General features: G+C 40.1%; 1 protein-coding gene across 6 annotated transcripts in view; it reads left to right on the forward strand.

Annotated features, from left to right (window-relative positions):
* Positions 1 to 24,906, forward strand: part of PUS10 (pseudouridine synthase 10) — an 88,402-nt gene that overhangs the window by 4,018 nt on the left and 59,478 nt on the right. For 5 of the 6 annotated variants that reach the window (XM_064277009.1, XM_064277008.1, XM_064277007.1 and 2 more), the window contains 3 exons: positions 1,772 to 1,912; positions 4,969 to 5,223; positions 5,937 to 6,023. In XM_064277009.1, coding sequence (XP_064133079.1) covers positions 1,787 to 1,912; positions 4,969 to 5,223; positions 5,937 to 6,023 — 468 coding nt within the window. In that variant the 5' untranslated portion in view covers positions 1,772 to 1,786. Of the gene's footprint in view, positions 1 to 1,771; positions 1,913 to 4,968; positions 5,224 to 5,936; positions 6,024 to 6,712; positions 6,820 to 24,906 lie in introns of those variants that run through there. The other variant, XM_064277010.1, reaches the window with a different exon arrangement.

Consider the following 24,906-nt stretch of genomic DNA (forward strand, 5'->3'; position numbering starts at 1 on the left):
ACTGGGTGATGCAGAACCAGTGTCTCTGTGATGGGAGCGCAGTCAGTCCCTCACAGCATCTCTTCCGAGGCAGTACCAAACTAGCAGATTAAATGGACTGGGGGGAGATATTCAGATCACTTATGGGTAATAATGATTTGGCTGCACAGAGCGTCATTATTTAAAGGGTGTTTTCCACATAATCTGTGTACATTCTTGAAAATACGCTGGAGCCCAGATTTACTTAAAAAAAATTTTTTTTTTTTTTTATTTACTTATGCCACCCCAAATCAGGGTTTCCCAATCCTGGTGTCTCATACTTGTCACTGCTGTGCCCAGACAAGCGTGATTTTCTTCTCTTTTCCTTTCCCGGTCAACTCACATTCACCTAAATTCAAACCCAACCTGAAAAAACCAAACCTGTTGCTGCTGAGTCAATGCCAGCTCATACTGACCCTATAGGTCAGAGTAGAACTGCCCCGTAGGGTTTCCAAGCACAGCTGGTAGATTCAAACTGCCAAAGTAGCTCTTAACCACCATGCCACCGGAACCCATCCAGAGGCAATCTACATTTGTCGTCCTGGCAGCTGAACTGATAGGGTTTTATAGAACTGTATGCCTGTCTTCCTTGTTATTTTTTTAAGGATCTACTTCTCTTGGTAGGTGGCTGCAAACATTTAGAAACTTGGTAGGAAGTTTGAAACAGTTGAAAAATGCAAAACTAACGATAATAATCATATCGGCATAGTAACTTGTTGATAAGCGCCTCTCTCCACCACAGATTTTAAGCGAGTTCATTTGAATTATGAAAGTGCACAAATTAAAAGGTGACCGTGTCTTTTATATATATCAGACCACAGTTACACCATACCACAGTATCGCTGTGCAATCATTGTTTTATAAAATATCAATAGTTCCTCATTTTAAAGTAATATGGACTGATTCACTAATCCAAAGAAGTTCTGTTTTTGCAAAGAGGGTGATTAGGTAGTTTGGCTTTTCGTACCCGTTTCCTGGCAACAGCAGACGTCTGTTGGATATTCCTGTACTTTCTATGTACTGTCTTTTTCTGAGTTTGTTCAAATTGCCAAAAGTGGTGTGTATTTTCATAAAAAATTGCAAAAAGCAATTCGTTTTAGACAAATATTTTGTATGCTTTGTTTTGTTCAGTTTTACTTGTGAAGAAAAGCAGCAGATTTTTTCTCATTTTGCAAATAGTTGGTTAAGTCATTTAAATTGTATAATAGCAAAATCGATGTTTTTGGGTCTACTGTCAATTTTTTCTTAACACTTGACTGTTACTAAGGTTAGTCAAGTGTTATATAATGTAGACTGATGTGGTTCTTTTTTCTAGCAAGTTTATTTTTAATTTCCAATAGGAAAAGTTTGATGAATTAACTACCGTTTTTTAAACAGAAAATGATACAAAATGAAAAGCAAAAGTTTGAACTCTGTACTCTTTTTTCATTACCCTCCCCAGAGGCAATCCTTTTTGGATCTTTATTTTTATCTCTTTTAGTTGGCTTAGTTACATTGATACACTTTATCATAACCCAGAATGTTAAACCATATTCCTTGGCAGTTAGTAAGCCTTAAACAGATTCCATTTTAGAAACTTCCTTCAAGTTTATGTTTCAGGATGTGCATATAATGAAAAAGGGCTTTATTGGAGAGTACGCGATAGTGTTTCTCAAAAAAACCTAGTTGTTATCCCTAAAGGTGATGGCATATTTGTCTGTGAAAGTAAAACCCAGAAGCTGCTCCTTCAGTTTTGACTTTCTTTTTCTTTTAGTTATAATTTTTCAAAATGTTTCCACTGACTGAGGAAAACAAGCGCGTAGCCTGGTTGTTGCTCAGTACTGGCACCTGTCCAAGATGCATCTTCAGATTCTGTGCCGTGGATTTTCAGGCACCTTACAAACTTCCATACAAGGTATTTTCTTTTTTTACGTAAAAAAAGTGTCTCTATATTTTTACATGAGTACCTGTACATTTCAGGGCAAGTGTCTATCCATAATTCTTCATTGAATTAAAAAAAAAAAACTGTAATTAATGAAATGATAATTTTGAAAGTACCATTACCTTAAAAAAATTAGTCTCAGAAGTGCAAGTTGCTCATTAAGTGGTTATATCTAACGTTTGGAAACCCTGGTGGCGTAGTGGTTAAGTGCTACGGCTGCTAACCAAAGAGTCGGCAGTTCGAATCTGCCAGGCGCTCCTTGGAAACTCTGTGGGACAGTTCTACTCTGTCCTATAGTGTCATTATGAGTCGGAATCGACTCGACGGCACTGGGTTTGGTTTTTGGTTTTGGTATCTAACGTTTAGCTTAGTGGAATCTTTGCAGAACAACCTCATGGTGCATTTCTGTTCGTACAGACCTTTCCTCAAGGGTATCTAGACAGAATGTCACAAAATTGTCCTCCTCACCAGATAGTATTAAAATGTAACAGCAGGAGGAATGAGCATGAGATCTGCTATTAAGGGGAAGCGTAATTTTAAACCTGGTTCTTAAGAGCTACTTATTATGGGTTAGGTTACCTTTTTTTGTTTGTTTTTCTGTTCTCTGTGTTAACCATCTGTATTTAGAGATTGATTGGCATTAAGTTATTTGGGGTCCTCTAGAAGTAAATGGTCACCATCCTCATTAATGTTATCAATAACAATGGACGCACTAGAGAGCTTTGTCACTTACGGCAATATAAAGAGGAGTTTGACATTTATAGAATACTTTCACATAAATCATGTAACATTGTGAAATGTTTTTTATCCTAATAGTGACATTTTTTTCAGAGACAGTAACATATATATAACATGCAAATATATGTTATAAATAAAATATTAAAAATAGCATATTTGTTTACTATACATATTTATATATAAAAATATTTTACGTGTGTGTGTGTATAAAGGTGCCCTGGTGGCGAAGTTGTTAAGTGCTCGGCTGCTAACTGAAAGGTCAGCACTTTGAACCCACCAGCCGCTTTACAGGAGAAAGGTGTGGCAGCCTGCTTCTGTAAAGATGTACAGCCTTGGAAACCTTGGGACAGTTCTACCCTGTCATAGGGTCACTATGAGTTGGAATCGACTCGACAGCAACTGAATGTATATATAATACTCAGTTTCTCAAAGTTTTAAAAAATTACCTGGGAGTTAGCAATGGCAGTTATTTTTCCTGATCTAATTAATTGCTTCTATTATTTTGGAAATAATAATACCCACTGTCCATCTAGCATTACTATGTCAGGCTCGCATACAACCCTTACCTATGAGGTAAGTACATACTGTCATTGTCTCTATTTTCAGATGAAGACACTGAGGCTCAGAGGGGTTAAGCAACCTGCCCAAAGTTATACACCTATTAGGTGAGCAAGCTAGAATTTGAACATTCTGGCTGAATCCAAAGCCTAGGATTTGGAGCTAGAAGACATGGATTTGACTCTCAGTTCCACCACTTTCCAGCTTCAGTTTTCTCCTCTCTAAGTGGAAATGATGATAACATCTACCTCACAGGATTTTAAAGGACAGTATCTAATAAAGTATGTGAAAACACTTTGAAAACTGGAAAGTATGGTACATATGCTATGATTAATAAATATGTGTATATTCATTTATACACAGTATGACTATAATACGACTGACTTCGTGTAACTCACCTTACACGTGTTTTTCCAAACACATTATAATATAATTCTATACCTATGTTGTAAGATTTAAAATATAAATATATAAAGAGACTGAGTGTTACCAACTTTTGGTTGTGTCGTTTTATATAAATATATAAAAATATCTGAAGAGCTTTTTTGGATAAATGTACTTAAATTTTGATCCATTCAATTCACATGTACACATATATCACATATATGTACACATAGGTATGCACATGTGTACATACATGTATGCCCTATGTTATGCTGACATCGTAGACCTTAGGCAATAATGTACGTATATGTATGGGGTCGTGGTATACCTGTATATACTTGAGTGTACGCCCTATGTTATACTGGGATCGTAGACCTTAGGCAATAATGCACGTATATGTATGGGTAATGGTATACCTGTGTATACATATGTGTATGAATATTTCTCTGTTAAAGATAAAGTAGGAGCTACTGTCTCAATAAAAACAAATTTATTTGAGTGAACAATTCCTTTTTCCTTTTAGACTAAGTTGTAATCTGAGTGAATTTCAACAGGATATTCATTAAGCAACTGAATAATAAAACTGTCTAATTCAGACAAGAAGGACCTGGCTGCTGCAGGAAAAGCCCTTTGAGTATTTGGATACATGGAATTTCTGAAGTACGAGGACGATTACAAAGAAATGCCAGTTTTTACCTCCTAATGCCAGGAGTGACTATGCAAAGCAGAATGTAGTAGAGGGCATCTTTCAGTTAATACATATAAATGATTTGTAACTACGGTGCCAAATTTTGACATTCCCAACGTCTGTTTACCTTTGTTTAGTAGAAAAAATTTTTAAAGATTTTCTAAACTGTTTAGTTACGCAGATTTCATGTTAAATAAACATTGTGCTTATGAGGTTTTGGTGATTGTGAGATTATCAAATAATCTAGAAAGGATGGAAATTCAGTTTGTATTTTTATATGTTGATAATTAGAATTGAAGTTTAAGTTTTTACTGAAATTAGCAAGTTACTTCCCAACAGAATAACAAACCAGATGAATCCATTTGCTATGGAGCTTCCCTGTCTCAAATTTAGAACTTTATCTTCCCTAACATATGAAACTTTAAAAAAAAAAATTGACACATATTATAGGAGTTAGGTAATTGTCTTTGAGATTCACGTCTAAAGCCAGTAATGGCTCATAAAATAGATTGATTGCTCCAGAATTTATATAAATCAAAACTGTACAGCTCTGTGATGTCATAAGTTTCACTCATGTTCTCATGCTTCATCTTTGCCTTACCTAGAGACCCTTAAGGATGTTGTTGAAGGGTTATTACTGTTTCTTTAATTAACTTTCCAGGAGTTGCTGGATGAACTACAGAAATTCCTGGAAACTGAAAAAGATACATTCATTTTGGAAGCTCCAAACCCACCTCTCAAGAAAATTCGGCTACAAGAATCGGGAGATGGGATTGATAATCTGAGTCAAAATAGAGAGGGCGGGGTCTCCGTCACTGAAGACGGAAGCATTGCTTCCAGGAACTCATATTTCAACGTATGCAATGTATGCCTAGGAGTTCTTCAAGAATTCTGTGAAAAAGAATTCATTAAAAAGGTAAATGATCTTTTTTATTATACATGCGATCACATAGAGATTTCTTGTCTAAAGGTCTAGAATTCTTGTAGAGACAGGAACAGTGCCCTTCATTTAGATTCATGCTAATGAATCAGTAAAACATTTTCTTAAAATTTTTAAAAACAAAAGCCCAGTATTATCAAATCACCTTTTTATCAACGTGATACTTGAAAATTAATGGTCTGTGTACCCACATGTTTTAGTGATGAGCACTGTTCAGTGGAAGGAAAATTGAGCAGTTTGTTTTCCATCTGCTGTTTAACACAGCTAAGGAGTTGAAGAAAAGTTCTTTCTTGGTCATATCTATTAATATGTAGAAAGTACAAGTGTTACAGCCTTGTGGACAGTGAATGATTGAGTGTGGATTACCTTTTGTTCCCAGCTGTCAAGACTGTCATGATTGGCTTTATTTTATTTAAAAACATTTCGAAATTATGAGATGATCTAATAGAGAGCTATCTTGACACGCAACAGATTGCTCTGCAGGTGGTGTCAGTCCTGCCTGTTTGGGTACCTCGTGATACCAGCCTTCAGAGTCATAGTTAATATTTAAGTTTGGGATATTTGTGAGAGTTGCACACTTATGAAAATTTGGATTTTTTGCCATGTCATTTGGACCAAGAATTCATGTTATAAAGATAAGAGTTTTCAGCAATTCCTGGTAGTTTACATAATGGTAATACTTTTTTTAGGTGTGCCGAAAGGTTGAGACCTCTGGGTTTGAATTTACCAACTTGGTGTTTTCAGTCTCCTTCCCGCCACAGCTGTCTGTGAGAGAGGTAAGGTTGTCGGCATGCACTGAACTAGACATGAAATGCATGCTAGGAATTTCTCAAAAAAAATGGGGAGGTGGAAACATTCTTTCCCAGGTTGTTGTTATTATCTTGTATACTAATTCAGTGGTTGAAAGCAATTTATAGCTGTTCAGTAAAGACTTGCTGAGGGAATGAGTGAGTGAAGGAATTACTGGTTCAGGTTAGTTTTTTCATCACAAGACTGCCATCTTTTTAAAGGTCCTCATTCAGTAGCAGATCTTGATTGAGCACTTGCTGTGTGTGAGGCATGTCGGTCAGAAGAAGAGATTTGACCAAGATCTCAGAGATCTTTTGAGGCAGAGAGGTGCATGTATAATGGTCTTAGGGGAGGGTCATTTCAGTTATGATGAACCTTATTTTCTGGAGTAAAATATAAAAGGTGGTACTTCTTGTCAATGATAGAAGAGAAATAGCTTCATATTTATTTTAACTTTGAGCCTTTCCAACTTTGCTACATCATTTTCCTTTGCTAAATGGAAGACTAGTAATCATTACTGTAACATTCTTGTGTGTCAAAACTGATATGAAAACATAAAATTATCTTTGTTTATACTGTCAAGTGAAGTTCAGTGAGAATGACCTTTGTAATCTCAAATTACAACAATGGGTTCTAAGTATATCCATTTATACTGATAAGGTGTCTTTTCCCCAAGGATCCCAAAGCATCACTGGAACACTGTATCTTATACCATCACTTTCTCTGGGCGAGCATGTTTATTAGCCCTACAGAGGCTGAAGATTGATTTAAGACCTGCCGAAGGTGAATGGAATGATAGAGAAGAACTGCGAAGTGAACGGAGTAGAATGATTTTAAGTAGTGTCTGTGCGGATGACAAGGTAGCTGAGCAGTAGAAGTATAAAGGGGATGATCATAGACTGAGGCTGACAAACAGAGTCGTTTTCTAGTCAATCAAAGTGTTCTCAGTGGTAGGTCGGCTTCAGGGTTCCGTTTTGGCAGAGAGAAGCAGAGGCTTCCAAAAGCTACGTGACTCCCAAGAAGTCACAGTGTTGGAGTGACAGAAATAGGAATAAAAAGTGGAGTTTCTGAATGCTGGTATATAGCTTGCTCACCACCAAACCATTCCTCTCAACGTTTGTATTTTTATACTAAGATATGTATTGTTCATTTTCATCATTTATGTGATGATTTTAACTATTAATTTAGTATTTATTGACTAATTGGGAGGTATTCATAGCCCATATTAGAAATAAAAGATACTGTTTTTAAAAATAGACTTATTTTGCTTAAGCTCTACTTTTTATAACTGATCATTTTGACAGGAATGTTTAAATATAACAGTAAAATCATTTAGAGGAATGTGTGACCATTCTAATTATTGCAGAGTTAATACAGTCCCGCTGGTTAGAATGTAATCAAGTGTTTCAGTGTTTTCCTTGATGTTAATTAACTGTGTAGTTCTACCCATTCATTTCCTAAGAATAATAATTACTCAAGAAACATAGGGTTTTCTAGGGTCACTATGGGTCAGAATTGACTCGATGTTATACTAGTACAACATCCTGTTTTTATAACCCAGATTTCGTCAGAAAAATTGTGTTTATGGTTCACATTGTAATTTTCTTACTATGTTTTATTTCTTTTATTGCCATCAGTTTTTACTTTTTTGGAGTTGAGATATACTAGTGCACTGAGCCAGGGGCATGATGGGAGAATCCCATCTTCATTATTAACTGCGGGGTAAGCATCAGCATTAACCTAAGCCCCCAAGTGTGGAGATGGATCCAATGCTCACCTTCTCACTCCTCCATCCTTGTCTCAGCCACTTACCTGGCACACTCTGTTTCTGACCCTGGCCTCCCAGAGCTGGGTCAGAGCTCACAAGTTAGATGGACGCCATGTTTCAGACCAGGTCCCAGGCAGCATTTCTCTGCCACTGACGACCCAAAGCTAGGTCAGAGCTTACGAATTAGAAGAACACCTTCTTTCAGACTGCCACATAGGCAGACACCAGCCCCTGCTGACTCTCACCGCCCTTGTGGGTTCGTTAATTTGCTAGAAAATGACTTAGAGAATTCCGGAGTTGTTGTTAGGTGCTGTTGAGTTGGTTCTGACTCATAGTGACCCTGCGTACAACAGAAGGAAACACTGCCCAGTCCTGTGCCATCCTCGTGATCGTAGTTATGCTTGAGCCCATTGTTGCAGCCACTTTGTCAGTCATCTCGTTGAGGGTCTTCCTCTCTTTCACTGACTCTCCACTTTACCAAGCATGATGTCCTTCTCCAGGCACTGGCCCCCCCCGATAACACGTTCAATGTATGTGAGACGAAGTTTTGCCATCCTCACTCCCAAGGAGCACTCTGGCTGTACTTCTTCCAAGACAGATTTGTTCGTTCTTCTGGCCGTCCATGGCATATCCAATATTCTTCGCGAACACTGTAATTCAAAGGCATTGATTCTTCTTTGGTCTTCTGTGTTCATTGTCCAGATTTCGCATGCACATGAGGCGATTGAGAATAGCATGACTTGAGTCAGGCGCACCTCAGTCCTCAAAGGGATGTCTTTGCTTTTCAATACTTTTAAAGAAGTCTTTTGTAGCACATTTGCCCGGTGCAACGTGGTGTTTGATTTCCTGACTGCTTCTTCCATGGGCATCGATTGTGGATCCAAGTAAAATGAAATCCTTGACAACTTCAATCTTTTCTCCGTTTATCATGACGTTGCTCATTGGTCCAGTTGTGAGGATTTTTGTTTTCTTTATGTTGAGGTGCAATCCATACTGCAGGCTCTGGTCTTTAATCTTCATCAGTTTAAGTGCTTCAAGTCCTCTTCACTTTCAGCAAGCAAGATTGTGTCATCTGCATAACACAGGTTGTTAATGAGTCTTCCTGCTATCCTGATGCCGCGTTTTTCTTCACATAGTCCAGCTTCTAGGATTGTTTGCTCAGCCTACAGATTGAACAGGTGTGGTGAAAGGAGAGCACACCGTATTTACAGCTACAGACTTCACAGCTAAAAAGGATGCAAATGGAAAGAGACACATTAGGTGAGGCCTGGAAGGGGTCGCAGCATGGAAGCTTCATGTCCCAAAGAGGGGTGGCACCACCCTCTCCCTTGCATGGTCAGGTCATCCAGGAAATTCCATCTGAGCCTCAGGCTCAAGGCCCTAATCATGCCTACTGAGGCTTAGCATCACGCCCCCGGTGGCTCCTCTTAGTCTGGTCGGCCCCATTCATTAGCCTCAGGTGTTGGTACGGCTTGTCAGAACCTGGGACAAAGTCCAGATGGCTTTCCGCAAGATGACCCGACACAGCTGGCAGCTGTAGGCCAGACTGGATGCAAATTGCTTCTCAAACTAGTTAGCTTATTTGTTAAATCTCCCAATTAAAACAACTTGCGTGTCTTCAGAATATTTTTGCATTTTGAATATAAATTCTGTGACTTCTGTATTGTTTCATCTACATTATGGTTTTCAACTTACGTCTTTAAATATTTTTAACTTAGAGCTTACTGGCTGTGTGTAGAACAAACATCAATATATATGGAATTGATGTTAGCTGTTTCATAATTCAGAGTGGACTATATAATTGAGTCAATTTGAATGATTTACTACTACTATGAAAGTAAGGCTCTAAAAAAGAAATAATCCTTTGATTGCTAAGATTTTTCCCACTTCTAAGAAGAGTGACCGTGGCTTAGAGCTCAGCTGCTAACCAAAAGGTCAGCAGTTTGAATCCACCAGCCACTCCACAGAAACCCTATGGGGCAGTTATACTCTGTTTTATAGGGTCGCTATGAGTCGGAAGGAAACCCTGGTGGCGTAGTGGTTAAGTGCTACAGCTGCTAACCAAAGAGTCGACAGTTGGAATCTGTCAGGTGTTCCTTGGAAACTCTATGGGGCAGTTCTACTCTGTCCCATAGGGTCGCTGTGAGTTGGAATCGACTCAACGGCACTGGGTTTGGGTTTTTTTATGAGTTGAAATTGACTCAATGGCAATAGTTTTTTTTTTTTTTAAGAAGAAAATCAGGATTACAGATATATTGATTTGAAAGCAAAGCGTATGTTACCAATGTGGTGGTATTCATTACGTTCCTGTTTACAAAAGAACTGAGCAAAGGAATGACCTCAAATAAAGGATTCTTTAAATCAGTCTATAAAATTTGTATTAACCCTACATTTTTCTGGTCCTGCTAACCTCTTTCTGGCTGTCGCCATAGTTTTTATTTTTATTTATTGTATTCATTTCCTGGGGCTGCTGTAGCTGAATACCACGAATTGAGTGGCTTAAAGAACAGAAATTTATTATCTCACAGTTTTGGAGGCTAGAATAGGCACAAGGTAGGCATTTCCTTTACATATGGGAGAAGTTGGAGGGAAAGAAGGGATAACAGGTACCAAGTGAGTCCAAAACCCAGCATAAGAAATGATGGATAACATTGCAAAGAATGGGAATTCGAGAACACTTAATTGTGCTTGTGAGGAACCTGTGTGTAGATCAAGAGGCAGTCGTTGAAACAGAACAAGGGGATATTGTGTGTTTAATATCGGGAAAGGTGTGCATCAGGGTTGTGTCCTTTCACCGTATTTATTCAACTTCTGTGCTGAGCAAATCTGAGAAGCTGGACCATACGAAGAACAACACAACATCAGGATTGGGGGAAGACTCATTAACCTGCGATGTGCATATGACACAACCTTGCTTGCTGAAAATGAAGAGGACTCGAAGATCAAAGACTACAGTCTTCAGTATGGATTACACCTCAACATAAAGGAAAATGACCTTCAGGCGGAAATGTGTGCAGCGATCACTGGTCAGGGAGAATGAAAGAGCCGTGTGGGGAAGCTGCTCTTCACGGGTTCAAGTCTTCCAGCCTGGATGAATTATTAACCATCCCTGATCTTTGAGAGCTTTTAAAAGATAGCAGATTTTCGAGATGACTGCAGACATACGAGGGCAGTTAGTTTTCCAAAGGGGAAGGGTGTTGGTCCCATAAACTACCTAGTGGTGAGCTTGACCTTCAAACCCTGGCAAGACGCTAGATCAGGAACCAGTGGAGTAGACTATGGGCACTGAGGATGAGGAAGAATTGGTTGTCAGCACATTGCACAGGTCTGCTCAGGGCAGTCATGTTGGCATCATTTCTTCCCTTAGAGGCCAGCAGGTCTGGTTACCTGTTACCGTTGAGTCTACTCTGACTCACAGTGATGCTATAGGACAGAGTAGAACTGCCCCTATAGAGTTGCCAAGGAGCAACTAGCGGGTTTGAACTGCCAGCCTTTTGGTTAGCAGCTGTAGCTCTTAACCAATGCACCACCAGGGTTTCCAGCAGGACTGGTAGAGCAGTGGTATAAAGTAGCACCAGCAGGACTGGAGTTTAGCGTGTCCTTTGACCGGGATTCTATCTCCTGACAGTTTCCTGAAACATGAGCAGGATGTGAGGACAGGTGGGTGGATTTGTGCCTGAGCGGCCATTCCCAACAGGAGCTGATAATGACTTATCTACGGGACAATGTTTTCTGAGTGAGGATAGCATCTGGGATGAGGAAAAGGATGGTTTCCTTTTACTCTGTGTTGGCCATCCCTGGAGTTTTGGGTCCAGATTCCTTTGGGAGATTGTGTTAAAAACAGATGACTGCCAAAAAAAAAAAAAAAGCCAAAGAAAAAACAGATGACTGCCACCTAAAGCACGATAGAATGTTAAAAAACAAACAGATGACTGGATCTTGTTTCAGATCACCCAAATCAGAATTTCTAAAGGTGGGCTTTTGGCTCATAAAATAAAGAATACCAACAGTGAGTACTGTGCTCCTTTAAAAAATCATCTGTAGGAGAGAAAATGGTCAAAAATTACTGTAAAGCAAAGGTGAGAAGGTAAGGGGGCAGGGAAACCAGAGTACTGGAAATGGTACAACCAGAACAGGGTGGATGAGAATGATGACGCATTGTGGCAAATGTAACCGATATGACTGAATAATTTGTGTAGAAATTGTTAAATGGGAACCTAATTTGCTGTGTAAACTTTCACCATAAATACAATAAATATTATTAAAAAAAGCAAACAAGAAGAATCTCTAGAGGTGGCGTCTGGGAGCCTTATTTTAATCGAGAGCGCCTCAGATATTCTTATGCACACTGGAATTCAAAAATGACTGACCTGCAGGGAGATTTCTGATGAGCCCAGGACTCTTGTCACACCCGGTCCTGTTCATGATTTCTGTAGTGGTGATACCACGGGCACACACATCGTGTGAAGGACACAGAGCTGGGAGCATAGCAGATAGGCTGAGTGTTAGGACTGAGACCCAAAAAGGTCTTGTGAATAGGGAAAAGCTAGCAAGATGAAATTTAACAGGAATAAATATAAGTTGTTATACTCGGGCTAAAAAAACAACTGCCAGGGAGGGGACAAGCCAGGAGTGGTTTAGAAACTGTGCATATAGACAGGACTTGAGGGTTTTAGTTAACAGCCAAATGAGAATTAGAGGTATGGTGAAGTTGTCAGAAAACCTCTTGGAATCAATATAGTAAAAAAAGAGAAGTGTGGTTGATTAGACTAGAGGTATCATTTTGCCTTTTCAACTCCAAGATCCTGTATAGTTTTAAGAAAAATATTTATTACAGCACTTTTTTTTTTTTTTTACCTTGTATTCATGAGGAGCCCTGGCGGCACAGTGGTTAAGAGCTGGGGTGCTAACCAAAAGGTCTGTACTTCAAATCCACCAGCAGGTCGTCTGTCCTGTAGGGTCGCTCTGAGCTGGAATCGACTCAGGCAATGGGTTTTTTTTTTTTTTTTGGTATATTCATGATTGATTCCTCTAACCTTCCATACCATGGTACAACACTAAAATTACTATGCAATAAATGTCCCAGACTCATGCTTACATTGGGCTAAATATGAATTTACGAGAGGAAAGCTTTCAGTTAAGATCTTTTTTAAAAGTAAAATGCATTAAGACAATCTCGGTTAGTTCTTCCATGTGTGTCTTTACCAGTGGCAGCCAGTAGAGGGCAGTATTGCACTAGCAGCTTGGCCCATTGGCCCCTTGTCTTGGGGGTGCGTGAAAAAGTTTACTCATTGTATTGACTTTAAATCCATTTAATGTCTCCTAAATGCTACCTCGATGGTACGAGACACCCTCTTCTCAGTATGAAACTTGATCTCATTGGGGTTTTATTTGTCAAATCATTTTTTTTTCTTTTCATTTTCTATACAGACAGTCCCCTATTTAGGAAGGTCCGACTTAGGGACAGCTTGCACTTGCCCTTTAATGTCGTGTAAATTTGCCCTCGCTTGGATACCACTGAACCAACAACCCCTGCTGGAAACAAATTCTTCATCACAATCACCTTCACCTGCTGCACGTGCAGCTTTTAAATCACTGGAAAGGCTTCGAGCCTTTATCTTGCGCTAAATTAAGGCTAAATAAGAACCCTGGGCACCTGTTCAGACTCTCCTACAGATTCCACTTAACGGCTTAGACACAGGAACGGATCTCGTTTGTAACCCAGGGGACTGCCTGTTCTTTGCGTTATCTCCGTACTTTGCATTAAGTATTGCAAATTATACGCAGTGCTAGAAAAGGAGTTAAGAGTAACAGCAGTACCATTTCTGTGGCAGCGTCTTATATTTAAGACATTCTTAAACTCTGACAAGAGTCTTCAAAAGACTTTGGAGTTTTACTTAAATCTATGGGTTCTTAACCATTATGTGATAGCTGATTTTGTTAAAAACCTGAAAAAAGCAACAAATCCCCTTGTCCTAAAAATGCACATAAAATTTTGCAGGTACTTACAGGGACCTCTTGAACTCCCAGCTGATAATCCTAGGGTCTTTCTTTATTGAATACTCCAGTGTTTTTCCCCATCACTGAGTGGGAATCGACCAGGTGGCAGTGGGTTTATGGGGATTGATTGATAAAGGCGCCCTGGTGGTGCAATGATTAACTGCTCGGCTGCTAACGAAACCCATCCAGCGGCTCTGCGGGAGAAAGACCTCCATAAAGATTAAAAAAACAGCCTAGAAAACCCTATGGGGCAGTCCTGTTCTGTCGTGTGGGGCTGCTGTGAGTCAGGATGGACCGGATGGCACCCAGCAACAACAGCATTGATTGATGCGCTTATTTTTTTCTAAAACAGAATGCGTTTTCTAATGATACTTCGTCCATAGAACAGAATTTGATGAAACTTTGACTTCAGTTATAGACAGGTACGCTTTCAAGCTGGTGTTATGTGTGCAGGCCTGAGCTTGCCGACTGCACTCAGTAACCTGACTCCCTGATTCCGCATGTGTATTTTCTGCTTTTTTGTCCATTTTCTGTGACTTCTCAATTTTTATTTTGTGTGGCACCTTACCTAAGTCAGATTCTGCTCTCGCTCATCCACCACTTGCGGTCCCTTTTGTTTAACGTCTTTCCCAAGCTTACTGAAGATTTTCAGAACTTGTAAACCCGCTTCTGGTTAGGTTAGTTGCTTAGAATTTGCATCAATCTCTATGTGGCCCATATCTATGAGAAGTATATTTTCAAAAATTTGCTAAGTGAGGCATTGTAAAACATGCAAAATTATAGGAAGCACTGTCTCTGCCCTTTAAGGATCTTTCAGTAAATGCTTTATGGGGTTTTGGGAGGGAATAGTAACTCTACTGTGTTTACGTACCCAGGCTGCAACTCTTAAAACCCTTCACCAGACATGAATGTGTCCATGCAGCAAATTAAGCCTGTCTTCTTATGAAAATTAACTTGAAGGGCTTGCCCCTGGGAACACAACCCTGTGTGTGAAAATCTGCATTATTAGTCAGGGAGTAGTAGATCTGTGGGAGACCTGGGCGATCATCTAGAACAGGACTCCCCAGCATTTTTTTTTTTTTTTTTTGCATCTCATGGGGCTCATTGAAAAGTGACAGTATGTATATGGTGGTCATTTGTTGGCCATCCTGGCCACCCCGGGTGTGAACACATTCACACTCGTTGGGAATCTCTGGTTGAAAGAGCAGGAGTTCCCAGCCTTTGTGAATAAGGTGATCCCCTTTTCAGTCTCTGGAAACATAGCAGACCCTTAGCATCTGCGGGTTGGAAGGAAGATATGCTTGGGTAATTTTTTTCAGCCTTGCTGACTGGGACCACTTCACTGATCATCTCACTCGTCCTTGTTTGAAGAGGAGAACACCGAAGCTCACAGAGGTTGTGTGAATTGTCCAGTGTGTCACATTTACTGGAAGTTGGATGTGCCTGCTGCTTCCTGTTTTTTTTAAACCACACAATCGCTCCATCTTGTGTGCTTATGTCTGTTTTACTTACTTAACTACCTTGTTTTTGAGCGTTGCCTTTCACTCTGCTTCTTAAGTCATGTACTCACAAACGTAATTAAGGATAAGGGGATAACCGGGATGATAACCCTGGGCAGAGCTGCTGCGTCAGGGCAGACGTGGAGGTAGACGTGGGAGCAGGGGCAGGATTCTGCCGCCCCAGGCACACCTGGGTCATGTGTTCAAGGAGAATGGTCGACTGACACGTGATTAGTCTGTGTCTGTGCGGCAGTCAGCAGAAGTCCAGCGTTAATCCCTGTGTGGGCCACATCCACCGAGAGTATGTCTTTACGAATTTGCTAAATGAGGCCCTGTAAAACACGCAGACTTATAGATTACACTGCCTCCTCTCCCTAGGAATCAGGTGATGAGCAGGTCTACTAGCTTGTTATTAGGGGCGCAGGTGCATGGAGCCCAGCATAGAAAACAAGAACCAGTCAGTGCAGTGTGGACAAAGAGGGGCACGTTTTATCCCTGGGGGTGGGATGCCATGTCAGGCAGCACTAGAAGCGAGGCAGACTCTAAAGAGCACCACAGTCACCTGATCTGTGTTTGAATCGGGAGTGCAGTGGGCAGGTTGTTCAGACATATGGTTAAGCTCTTAAAGATAAATATGCTTACTTCCCATTTTTCTTGGCTGGAACACAGCTAGGAGAGATGGAGGCAAGAGCAAGGAAGAAAAGAGGCTGCTGTGGCCAGTCCACCGGTGTGGGTGGGCGGCTGAGAGGCAACAGGTGCATTACTAAACCGTATTGAAAAATATGGAGTTTATTGTTTTAGTTTGTGTAGTCTTATTCTTGCGAATTGTCCTATCTGGTATTTTAAAATTTACAGTAAGAAATGATGTGACAGAATTAATAATAAAAATGAAGCAAATCTTTTTTCTTTAACACAATTTTTCCAGCAAAGACAACATATTAGCACATTGCTTTAGGATCTAGCTATAGTCTGCTTACAACTGTGAAGTAACTGACGTTATCAAGGTCTTCTTTTTTTTCCATTAATTTTCAAGACTGTGTGGTCTACGAAGAAAACCCACTGCCATCAAGTCAATTGTGACTCACAGCGACCTTATAGGACAGAGTAGAACTGCCCCATAGGGTTTGTAAGGAGCAGCTGATGGATTCGAACTGCCAACCTTTAGGGTAGCAGCTGAATGCTTAACCATTGTGCCACCAGGGCTCCGTGGTCTAGTAGACTAAAAATAAGTAAGTTTAAAAAAAAAAAAAGGAACTTCAATTTAGACTCTGCCTATTTCTGATTTGGGCTTATTTTGTCACATAGAGAAGTCATCTCAACTGGTCCTTTCTTCTGGCATCACCATTGCTTTAGATTTAGTAATTTTGGCCTGCGAAATTATAAGTTTTGAAAAGTTATTCATAGTAATTATAGCGTATATATATATATACACACACACGTATACACATGTTGTATGTATATGTGTGTACATGTGTGTACACACACACATTAAATGATAGTTCACATGTGATACACCCACACGACCACAATGTGGACTTGACGTTTCAACAGCAGCAAGATAAAATTCCTTTCTTAGGAAAACAAGGAGGAGGAGTTGCCGCCATTTATCAGAGGGTGCTGGACATATCCTCTCATTTAACCATCTCAAGCCCTTGTAGTAGGTCATGTTACAGGAATAAGGCTCTTGCCTCTCACTGGTCGAGACTGAGCAGGTACTGCACGTAGTTTTCCACAGGAGCAAAGCTTTATTGGAGAGGCTTGCAAGTGGAGACGAGCAGGGCCTACAGGGCAAAAGACAGGCCCAAGTTTTTAAAAGTTCTTGGGCGGGAAAAGATTCGTGTTTATTCATAGGCACAGGCGGGGATATGTTAACTAAGGTGCGTGCGGCAGTTTTTCAAGATGGCTCCTGTCCTGGAGGCCTCTGGGATTTGTAGCAGGGCTTATTATGGGGTGTCGCGCCTACGCAGTCTCTCACTGCCTAGGTTTGATTCCCCGGCTGGGGCTGCAGCCCCTCACTGCCCCTGATGGAAGGTCACACAGCGGTCACAGGTAGATGTTCTACGCATGTCCTTGGGCCTGGTTTTCTCCAGCTGCTTCTGAAAGGCAACTTTAAAAAAAATGGTGGGCAATTTTTAGATACCCTGCCCCATTGTTCTGGGGAATGGCTTTGTTTCTGTGCCCCGGCCTATTTCTTGTTACTTTGTTTGCAGATTTGGGGACCCCTCTGTTCCTTGTCTTACTAAGTCTCTAGGTTCCACACTCAGCCCCCTATTACCTCCCTGATAGTATAGCCTATTTCTCTTTTACTTGTTTCTCCTCTAACCACATCAGTCTCTTCTCTGTTTCTCAAACAGGCACCCTCTGATCTCAGGGCTTTGCTCCCTGTCTCTACGTTAGTACAGATGGATTGTGCCTCAAGGTCAAATTGCTAGTAAGTAACAGAGCCAGAATTTAAACTCTGGTCTGTCCATCTCCAGAGTTTATGCTTTTAATTATTGCTGTGCCGTACAGCCTACTCTGTGATTTGGTCAGATTTCAAAAGTGGGGGAATGTGTTTCTGTGTTTATAGGAGGGAGACTTAGCCCAGGTTTTGACCTTCACTGGTACTCCCTTTCTTTAAATGGTGCAGTGTCTTTGAAGGTAGGGAAAGGATCCTTGGTTAAAAAAAAGGGGGACCAGAGTTTTTCTAATATTTTAATAAGAGTGATAATCTAACGAGTGATGATGTTGTTAGTTGTTGTCAAGTTGGCTCCGCTCACAGCCACGGTGTGTATAACAGAATGAAACCGTGCCAGGTCCTGAGCCATCCTCACGATCGTTGCTGTGTTTTAGTCTGCTGTTTTGGCTACTGTGTCAATCCATCTCACTTGCCTTTGACGACCCTCCACTTTACCAACCGCGATGTTCTTTTCTAGCAATTGGTCTTTACTGATGATATGTCCAAAGTAAGTCTTGTCATCCTCACTTTTAAAAAAATTTTTTTTATTGTACTTTAGATGAAGGTTTACAGAGCAAACTAGCTTCTCATTAAATAATTATTGCACGTATTGTTTTGTGACATTGGTTGCCAACCCCACAACGTGTCAGTACGCTCCCCTTCTCAACCTTGGGTTCTGCATTACCAGCTTTACTGTCCCTTCCTGCTTTCTCGTCCTTGCCCCTGGGATGGCGTGCCCATTTAGCCTCATTTTGTTTTATGGGCCTGTCTAATCTTTGGTCGAAGGGTGAACCTCAGGAGAGACTTCATTCCTGAGCTATAAGGGTGTCTGGGGGCCATATTCTCGGAGTTTTTCCAGTCTCTGTCAGACCAATAAGTCTACTCTTTTTTTGTGAGTTAGAATTTTGTTCTACATTTTTCTCCAGCTCTGTCCTGGACCCTCTATTGTCATTGCTGTCAGAGCGGTCAGTGGTGGTAGCCAGGCACCATCTAGTTGTGCTGGACTCAGTCTGGTGGAGGCTGTGGTCGTCATCCTCACTTCTAAGGAGCATTCTGGTTGTATTTCTTCTAAGGCCGATTTGTTTCTTCTTTTAGCAGTCTAATATTCTTTGCCAACACCACAACTTAAGTGCATCAGTTCTTCTGGCTTGTTTTTCATTGTCTAGCTTTTGTAAGTATATGAGGTGATTGAAAAGACCATGGCTTGGGTCAGGTGCACCTTAGTCATTAGAATGACATCTTTACTTTTTAACACTTTCAGGAGATCTTTTGCAGCAGATTTGCCCAATGCAATACATCATTACATTTCTGGATTGCTGCCTCCATGGATGTTGACTGTTGATCCAACTAGAATGAAATAATTGACAACTTCAGTTTCTTCACCATTTATGTTGCTTATAGGTTCAGTTGTGAGGATTTTCACTTTTGTCACACTCAGGTGTAATCCATATTGGAGGCTGTAGTCTTTGACCTTCAGCAGTAAGTGCGTCAAGTTGTCTTCATTTTCGGCAGGCAAGGTCATGTCATATGCATATGACAGGTTGCGAATGAGTCTTCCTGCAGTCTTGATGCCACATTCTTTTTCATATAGTCCAGCTTCTTAGATCATTTGCTCAGCATACGAACTCAATAAGTATGGTGAAAGGATACAACCCTGAAGCACACCTTTCCTGACTTTAAACCACATAGTATCCCCTTGTTCTGTTGGAATGACTGCTTCTTGGTCTATGTATGGGTTCCTCATGAGCACAATTAAGTGTTCTGGAATTCCCATTCTTTACAATGTTATCCATGATTTGTTATGAAGAGTGATAATAAACTGGTAAAAGACTACCAGTTTATTTTTTGATTCTCTAAAACTTTAACTTTGCCAGTAAAATTAAAATGACAATTTCCAGCACTTCCCCAAAGCAATTCTGTTCAAGTTTTGTAATCAGATGGCTGGGATAGGTGAAGAAGAGGTTTTGAACCATTCCAGCAGATATCTTAAAATAGAGAAATTTCTAATCGTTTCTCTGCAGAGCTACTTTTGATTTCACTTTGTTCTCAGGAAGGTTGATGCATATGTGTGATGATGAATTAGGATGTCAAGTCCCTGAATTGTGGATAGGAATGCCAGTAATGCTTTGAGCCGTATCCTTTTGTCCTACCTGTTACCCATTGCCATCAAGTTGACTCTAACTCATAGTGACCCTATACGACAGAGTAGAACTGCCCTGTAGGGTTTCCAAGGAGCGGCTGGTGGATTAGAACTGCTGACCTTTTGTTTAGCAGCCATTGCTCACTGTAGCTCTTAACCACTGTGCCACCAGGGCTCCCCTTCTATCGTGGAAACATCCAAATCGCCAAGAAGAAGGGACTGGTGGCAAGTACCACCCTGAAATCAGACATATCCAACTTCATTATGGACTTGTCAGAAACCTCTTTGCTAAGAAATAGTACTTAAAGGAGAAAGAAAACAAATAGTACTATACTTTTCCCTTTAAGTAAAGGGAGGGATCAGTGAAATAATTTTAGGCCAGGTTTCTCAGTTAAGAAGTGCCAATTAATGACAGTGCTGCTGCTGCTTCTTATTCATCGTCTTCTTGATCTTTTTCCCCTCCTCTTCCTGCTCTCTGTCCCCCCTCCCCTCCCTCTGCCCCCCTCCTTTTTCTTTTCCTTCTAAATCCGATTGTGTTGTACTGCTTAAAATATAAAGGTTATCTTTACAAATCCTATCTTTTAAATAAAACCTGATCTGTTTTCCGTCACTGATATTAACACGAGATCAATACTAGTGGAATCTACTGTTGAAACTGAGTAGATACCATTTAAGGCCACAGACCGAAATGTTTATCTGGACAATTTTTTCTAAGGAAAACTGACTATCTTTCTCCTTCCTGCTATTTTTATTACGCAAAGTTATCCAGTAGTTTAAAATGGGATAAGTATTTTCCAGTCAGTTGGACACTTATAGTGCATAAAACTGATGTAAAAGACTTAGTAGAACAGTAAATTGTCTTTTCACATAAAGGAAAACAAAAACCAAACCCAGTGCTGTCGAGTCGATTCCGACTCTTAGCGACCCTATAACCAAAAAAAGACCCCATTGCCGTCAAGTTGATTCCGACTCAGGACAAAGTAAAACTGCCCCGTAGGGTTTCCAAGGAGCGGCTGGCGGATTCAAACCGCCAACCTTTTGGTTAGCAGCCAAATTCTTAACCACTACACCATCAGGGTTTTGTCTTTTCACAGCGTTACTTGGTTTTCGCTGATTTCAGCTTTTGGTTTAACAGTGCGTGGGATCAGCTGGGTGTGCGGCAATCTCTACAGCTGCAGCAGAGTGCTCGGGGCAAGTGTGGGCAGAAGTAAGAGAGCAGCTTTTAATTTTGTAAAAATTATATATAAAAAATGTAAAAGTGATGAATTAAAGAATCGTGTGTTATTCTCATTAAATCATAATTTACAAGCTATTCAGATAAGTAAGCACGGAAGTGTTGAGTGTGACTGAAACCCTTGATTCTCTTTGACTGGTGGAATCCCAGTGGCCCCTGGAGGGGCCGGTAAAGAGCTAGTGAGTAGCTGGGCAGAGAGACTGTGAGGGGAACTGACCTGGGGTGGGGGGATAAAACGGTGTTTTATCAGAATGTGATCATGAAGCATAAGAAAGAAAATGAAGTAATGAAATGGATACAAAGGTATCAACATGGGCAACCCTTTTATTCATATATTAGGGATCATAATATCAAATGGTTTCCGTGTAGAATTCACTTCATATCCAGGATTTAAATTTTTTGTGAAACTGGAGTGCTATGATATGTATTGGTTACGTGATGTTCATTTGGTGTTATCACTATAAATTCCTTTTAGAAGCCACAGGATGGTGGTTTTAGTGAGGCTTTGGATCATATTTCTAAAAGCATCCTGGAAATCCTCTACCTGTGGAGGGAGTGGTCCTGCGAACTCAAGCCCTGTTGAGTAAATCAGTAACCAGGCATGAGGGCTACCTTGGTATTCCAAAATGCTTTTAAAATACAAATACTTATTCAAGGCACTCTGCTGGATAACTTTTTTTTTTCCTCCAGTAAGTTAGTTGTTAAAAACGTACACAGCAAAACATACACCAGTTCAGCAGTTTCTACGTGTACAATTCACTGACATTGATGACATTCTTTGAGTTGTGCAACCATTCTCACTCTCCTTTTCTGAGTTGTCCCTCCTCCATTGACATAAACTCACTACCCCCTAAGGTTCCTATTAATCTTTCAAGTTGCTGTTGTCCGTTTGATCCCATATAGATAAATCTTAAAAGAGCATGTTGTTCAAGGCAGATATTCTTTACTAATTAAGCTAAACTATTGTTTGTTTTTTGTTTGTTTGTTTTAGGTGAAAATATACACAGAAAATTAAGGTTCTCATTTAATAATTTTTTTGCAAATTGTTCCCTGACATTGGTTACAATTTTCACAATGTGTCAGCATTCTCATTATTTCTGTTCTGTTTCCATTGATCTAGCTTCCCTGCCCCTACCGTTTGGTTTTAAGAAGACTTCAGGGGATATTTTTGACTTAAGGTTTAAAGATTATCTCAGGGCAGTAGTTTCAGGGGTTCATCCAGCCTCTATGGCTCCAGGAGATCTGGATCCTCTGAGAATGTGAAATTCTGTTCTGCATTTTCCGCCTTTTGATCAGGATTCTTCTATAGACTCTGTGACCAAACTGTTCAGTAATGGTAGACGGGCACCATCTAGTTCTTCTGATCTCATGGCAAAGGAGGCAATTGTTCATGGAGGCAACTAGCCACACATTCCATTTTCTCTTCCTACTCCTGATTCTTCTTCTTTATTTGTTGCTCCAAGTGATGTTGGATAACATTTTTATTCATGATGTAACCTGAGTAATTTTGCAAATAAGATTAAGGTGTCTTCTGAAGAGATTTTAATCACACACACATGCACACACACGATGGGTATAGTGTAATGAATCAGACTGAGACGGTATTCCACCAGCACACAACTCCCTCCCCCTGCCAAGGTTGTGATGCAGCACGTCTGTTGGGTTAGCTTGTTGGACATCTTAGTTAAAGTTATATTTTAACTTGTTTAGTCTTTCATATTGCTCACATTTTAAGTAATTGCCTTATCAGAAACACGGATTACGTGATGTGAGTTCTTGAAAATGAAATTTGTCTTAAAATGGAAATATTTTCATTTTTTCTCTGTTTTTGTTTTTATCAGTGGTTGCCCCTTTTTCCTCACAGGTAGCGATTGGCTTTATTTCTAAAGCTAGAGCTTAGGTGGGGCTGATTTTGAACTTTATATTAAATGGAATCGTAACACAATATATTCTTTTGTGTCTGGCTTCTCTTGTGTCACATTATTTTTAAGATAGCCGTGCATATTGTGATGTGGAGCTGTAGTTTGTTTTCATTGCTGCACAGTGTTTAGTTTCATGAATATACTACAGTTTATTCATACTTCTTGTTGCATGCTGTTAAGTCAGTTCTGACTCATAGAGACCCTTTGGACAGAGTAGAACTGTCCCGTAGGGTTTCCAAGGCTGTAATTGTTACAGGAACAGATTGCCACATCTTTCTCCCCCAGAGCAGCTGGTGGGTTCAAACCACTGACCTTTTGGTTAGCAGCCAGGTGCTTAACCACTCCACCACCAGGGTTCCTTCTTGTTTGTACTACTACTACTGGCTATTTCAACTGTAAAACAGTAAACATTCTTGTAGCTGTATCATAGTATGTGTGTAGGAGTTTAGCTAGGCTATATACCTATGAGTAGAGTGACTGAGTCATAGGGAATACATATCCTCAACTTCACTACTTTATGCCAAACTGTTTTAAAATTGGTTGTACAATTTACATTCCCACCAGCAGTGTATGAGAGCAGCCATTATTTCACATCATCATGAACTCTTAGTATTGGCAGTCTTCTTAATTTTAGGATTTTAGTGGGTATAAATGGTATCTCATTGTATGTGTGCTTTTTAACTTTATCAGGTTCTAATTTATGAGCAATGAACTGCCCATGTAAAGTATACAGTTCATTGAAAGACGCGTATACCCAAGTAACTACCACCATAATCAAGATATGAAACAAACGATTTCTTGTGCCCATTGCAGTGATCCCCACAGCCTCAGCCAGCTCCTGATCTACGTCCAATCACTATAGATTAGTTTTGCACTTTTAAGAATTTCATATAATGGAATCACACATTATGCATTCTTTCCTATCTAGCTTTTTTCACGCTGCATCATGATTTGAGATCCATGTTGTGGTGTATATCAGTAGTTCATTTTCTTTTATTGCTGAGTACAGTTCCATTATATGGATATACCACTTTTTTTTTTATCCATTCACCAGTTGATAAATACTTGGGTTACTCCAGGTTTTGGTTGTTATGAATAAAGCTGCTATAAACTTTTATATACAATTCCTTGTGTGGATATATGTTTTCATTTTTCCCAAGTAAAATACCCTGGAATGAAATGTTTGGGTCATATCGTAGGTATAACTATGAGAAACTACGTTTTCTGAAGTGACTTTACCGGTTTAAGTTTACATTTCACCAGCAGTACATGAGTGTTCAGTTGCTTCACATCGTTGCCAACACTTGGTACTGGTAGTCTCTTTTATTTTAGCTATTCTAATGGGTCTGTAGAGGTTGTGTGTTTGTATTTTCCTAATGACTAATGTGAGGAACCCTGGTGGTACAGTGGTTAAGAGCTCAGATGCTATCCAAAAGGTTGGCAGCTTGAATCCACCAGCCGCTCCTTGGAAACCCTATCGGGCAGTTCTACCCTGTCTTACAGCATCACTATGAGTCAGAATCGACTCGATGGCAATGGGTAGTGATAATGTGGATTACACCTCAACATAAATAAAACAAAAATCTTCACAACTGGACCAGTAAGCAGTATCATGATAAATGGAGAAAAGATTGAAGTTGCTAAGGGTTTCGTTTTGCTTGGATCCACAATGAAGCATGGAAGCAGAGTCAAGAAATCGAAGGTCGTGTTGCATTGAGCAAATCTGCTGCGAAAGACCTCTTCAAAGTATTAAAAGCAGAGATGTCACTTTGAGGACTAAAGTGCACCTGACCTAAGCCATGGTGTTTTCAGTAGCCTCATATGCATGTAAAAGCGGGACAATGAATAAGGAAGACCGAAGAAGAATTGT

Source organism: Loxodonta africana, chromosome 26, assembly GCF_030014295.1.
Source record: "Loxodonta africana isolate mLoxAfr1 chromosome 26, mLoxAfr1.hap2, whole genome shotgun sequence".
Taxonomy (NCBI): domain Eukaryota; kingdom Metazoa; phylum Chordata; class Mammalia; order Proboscidea; family Elephantidae; genus Loxodonta; species Loxodonta africana.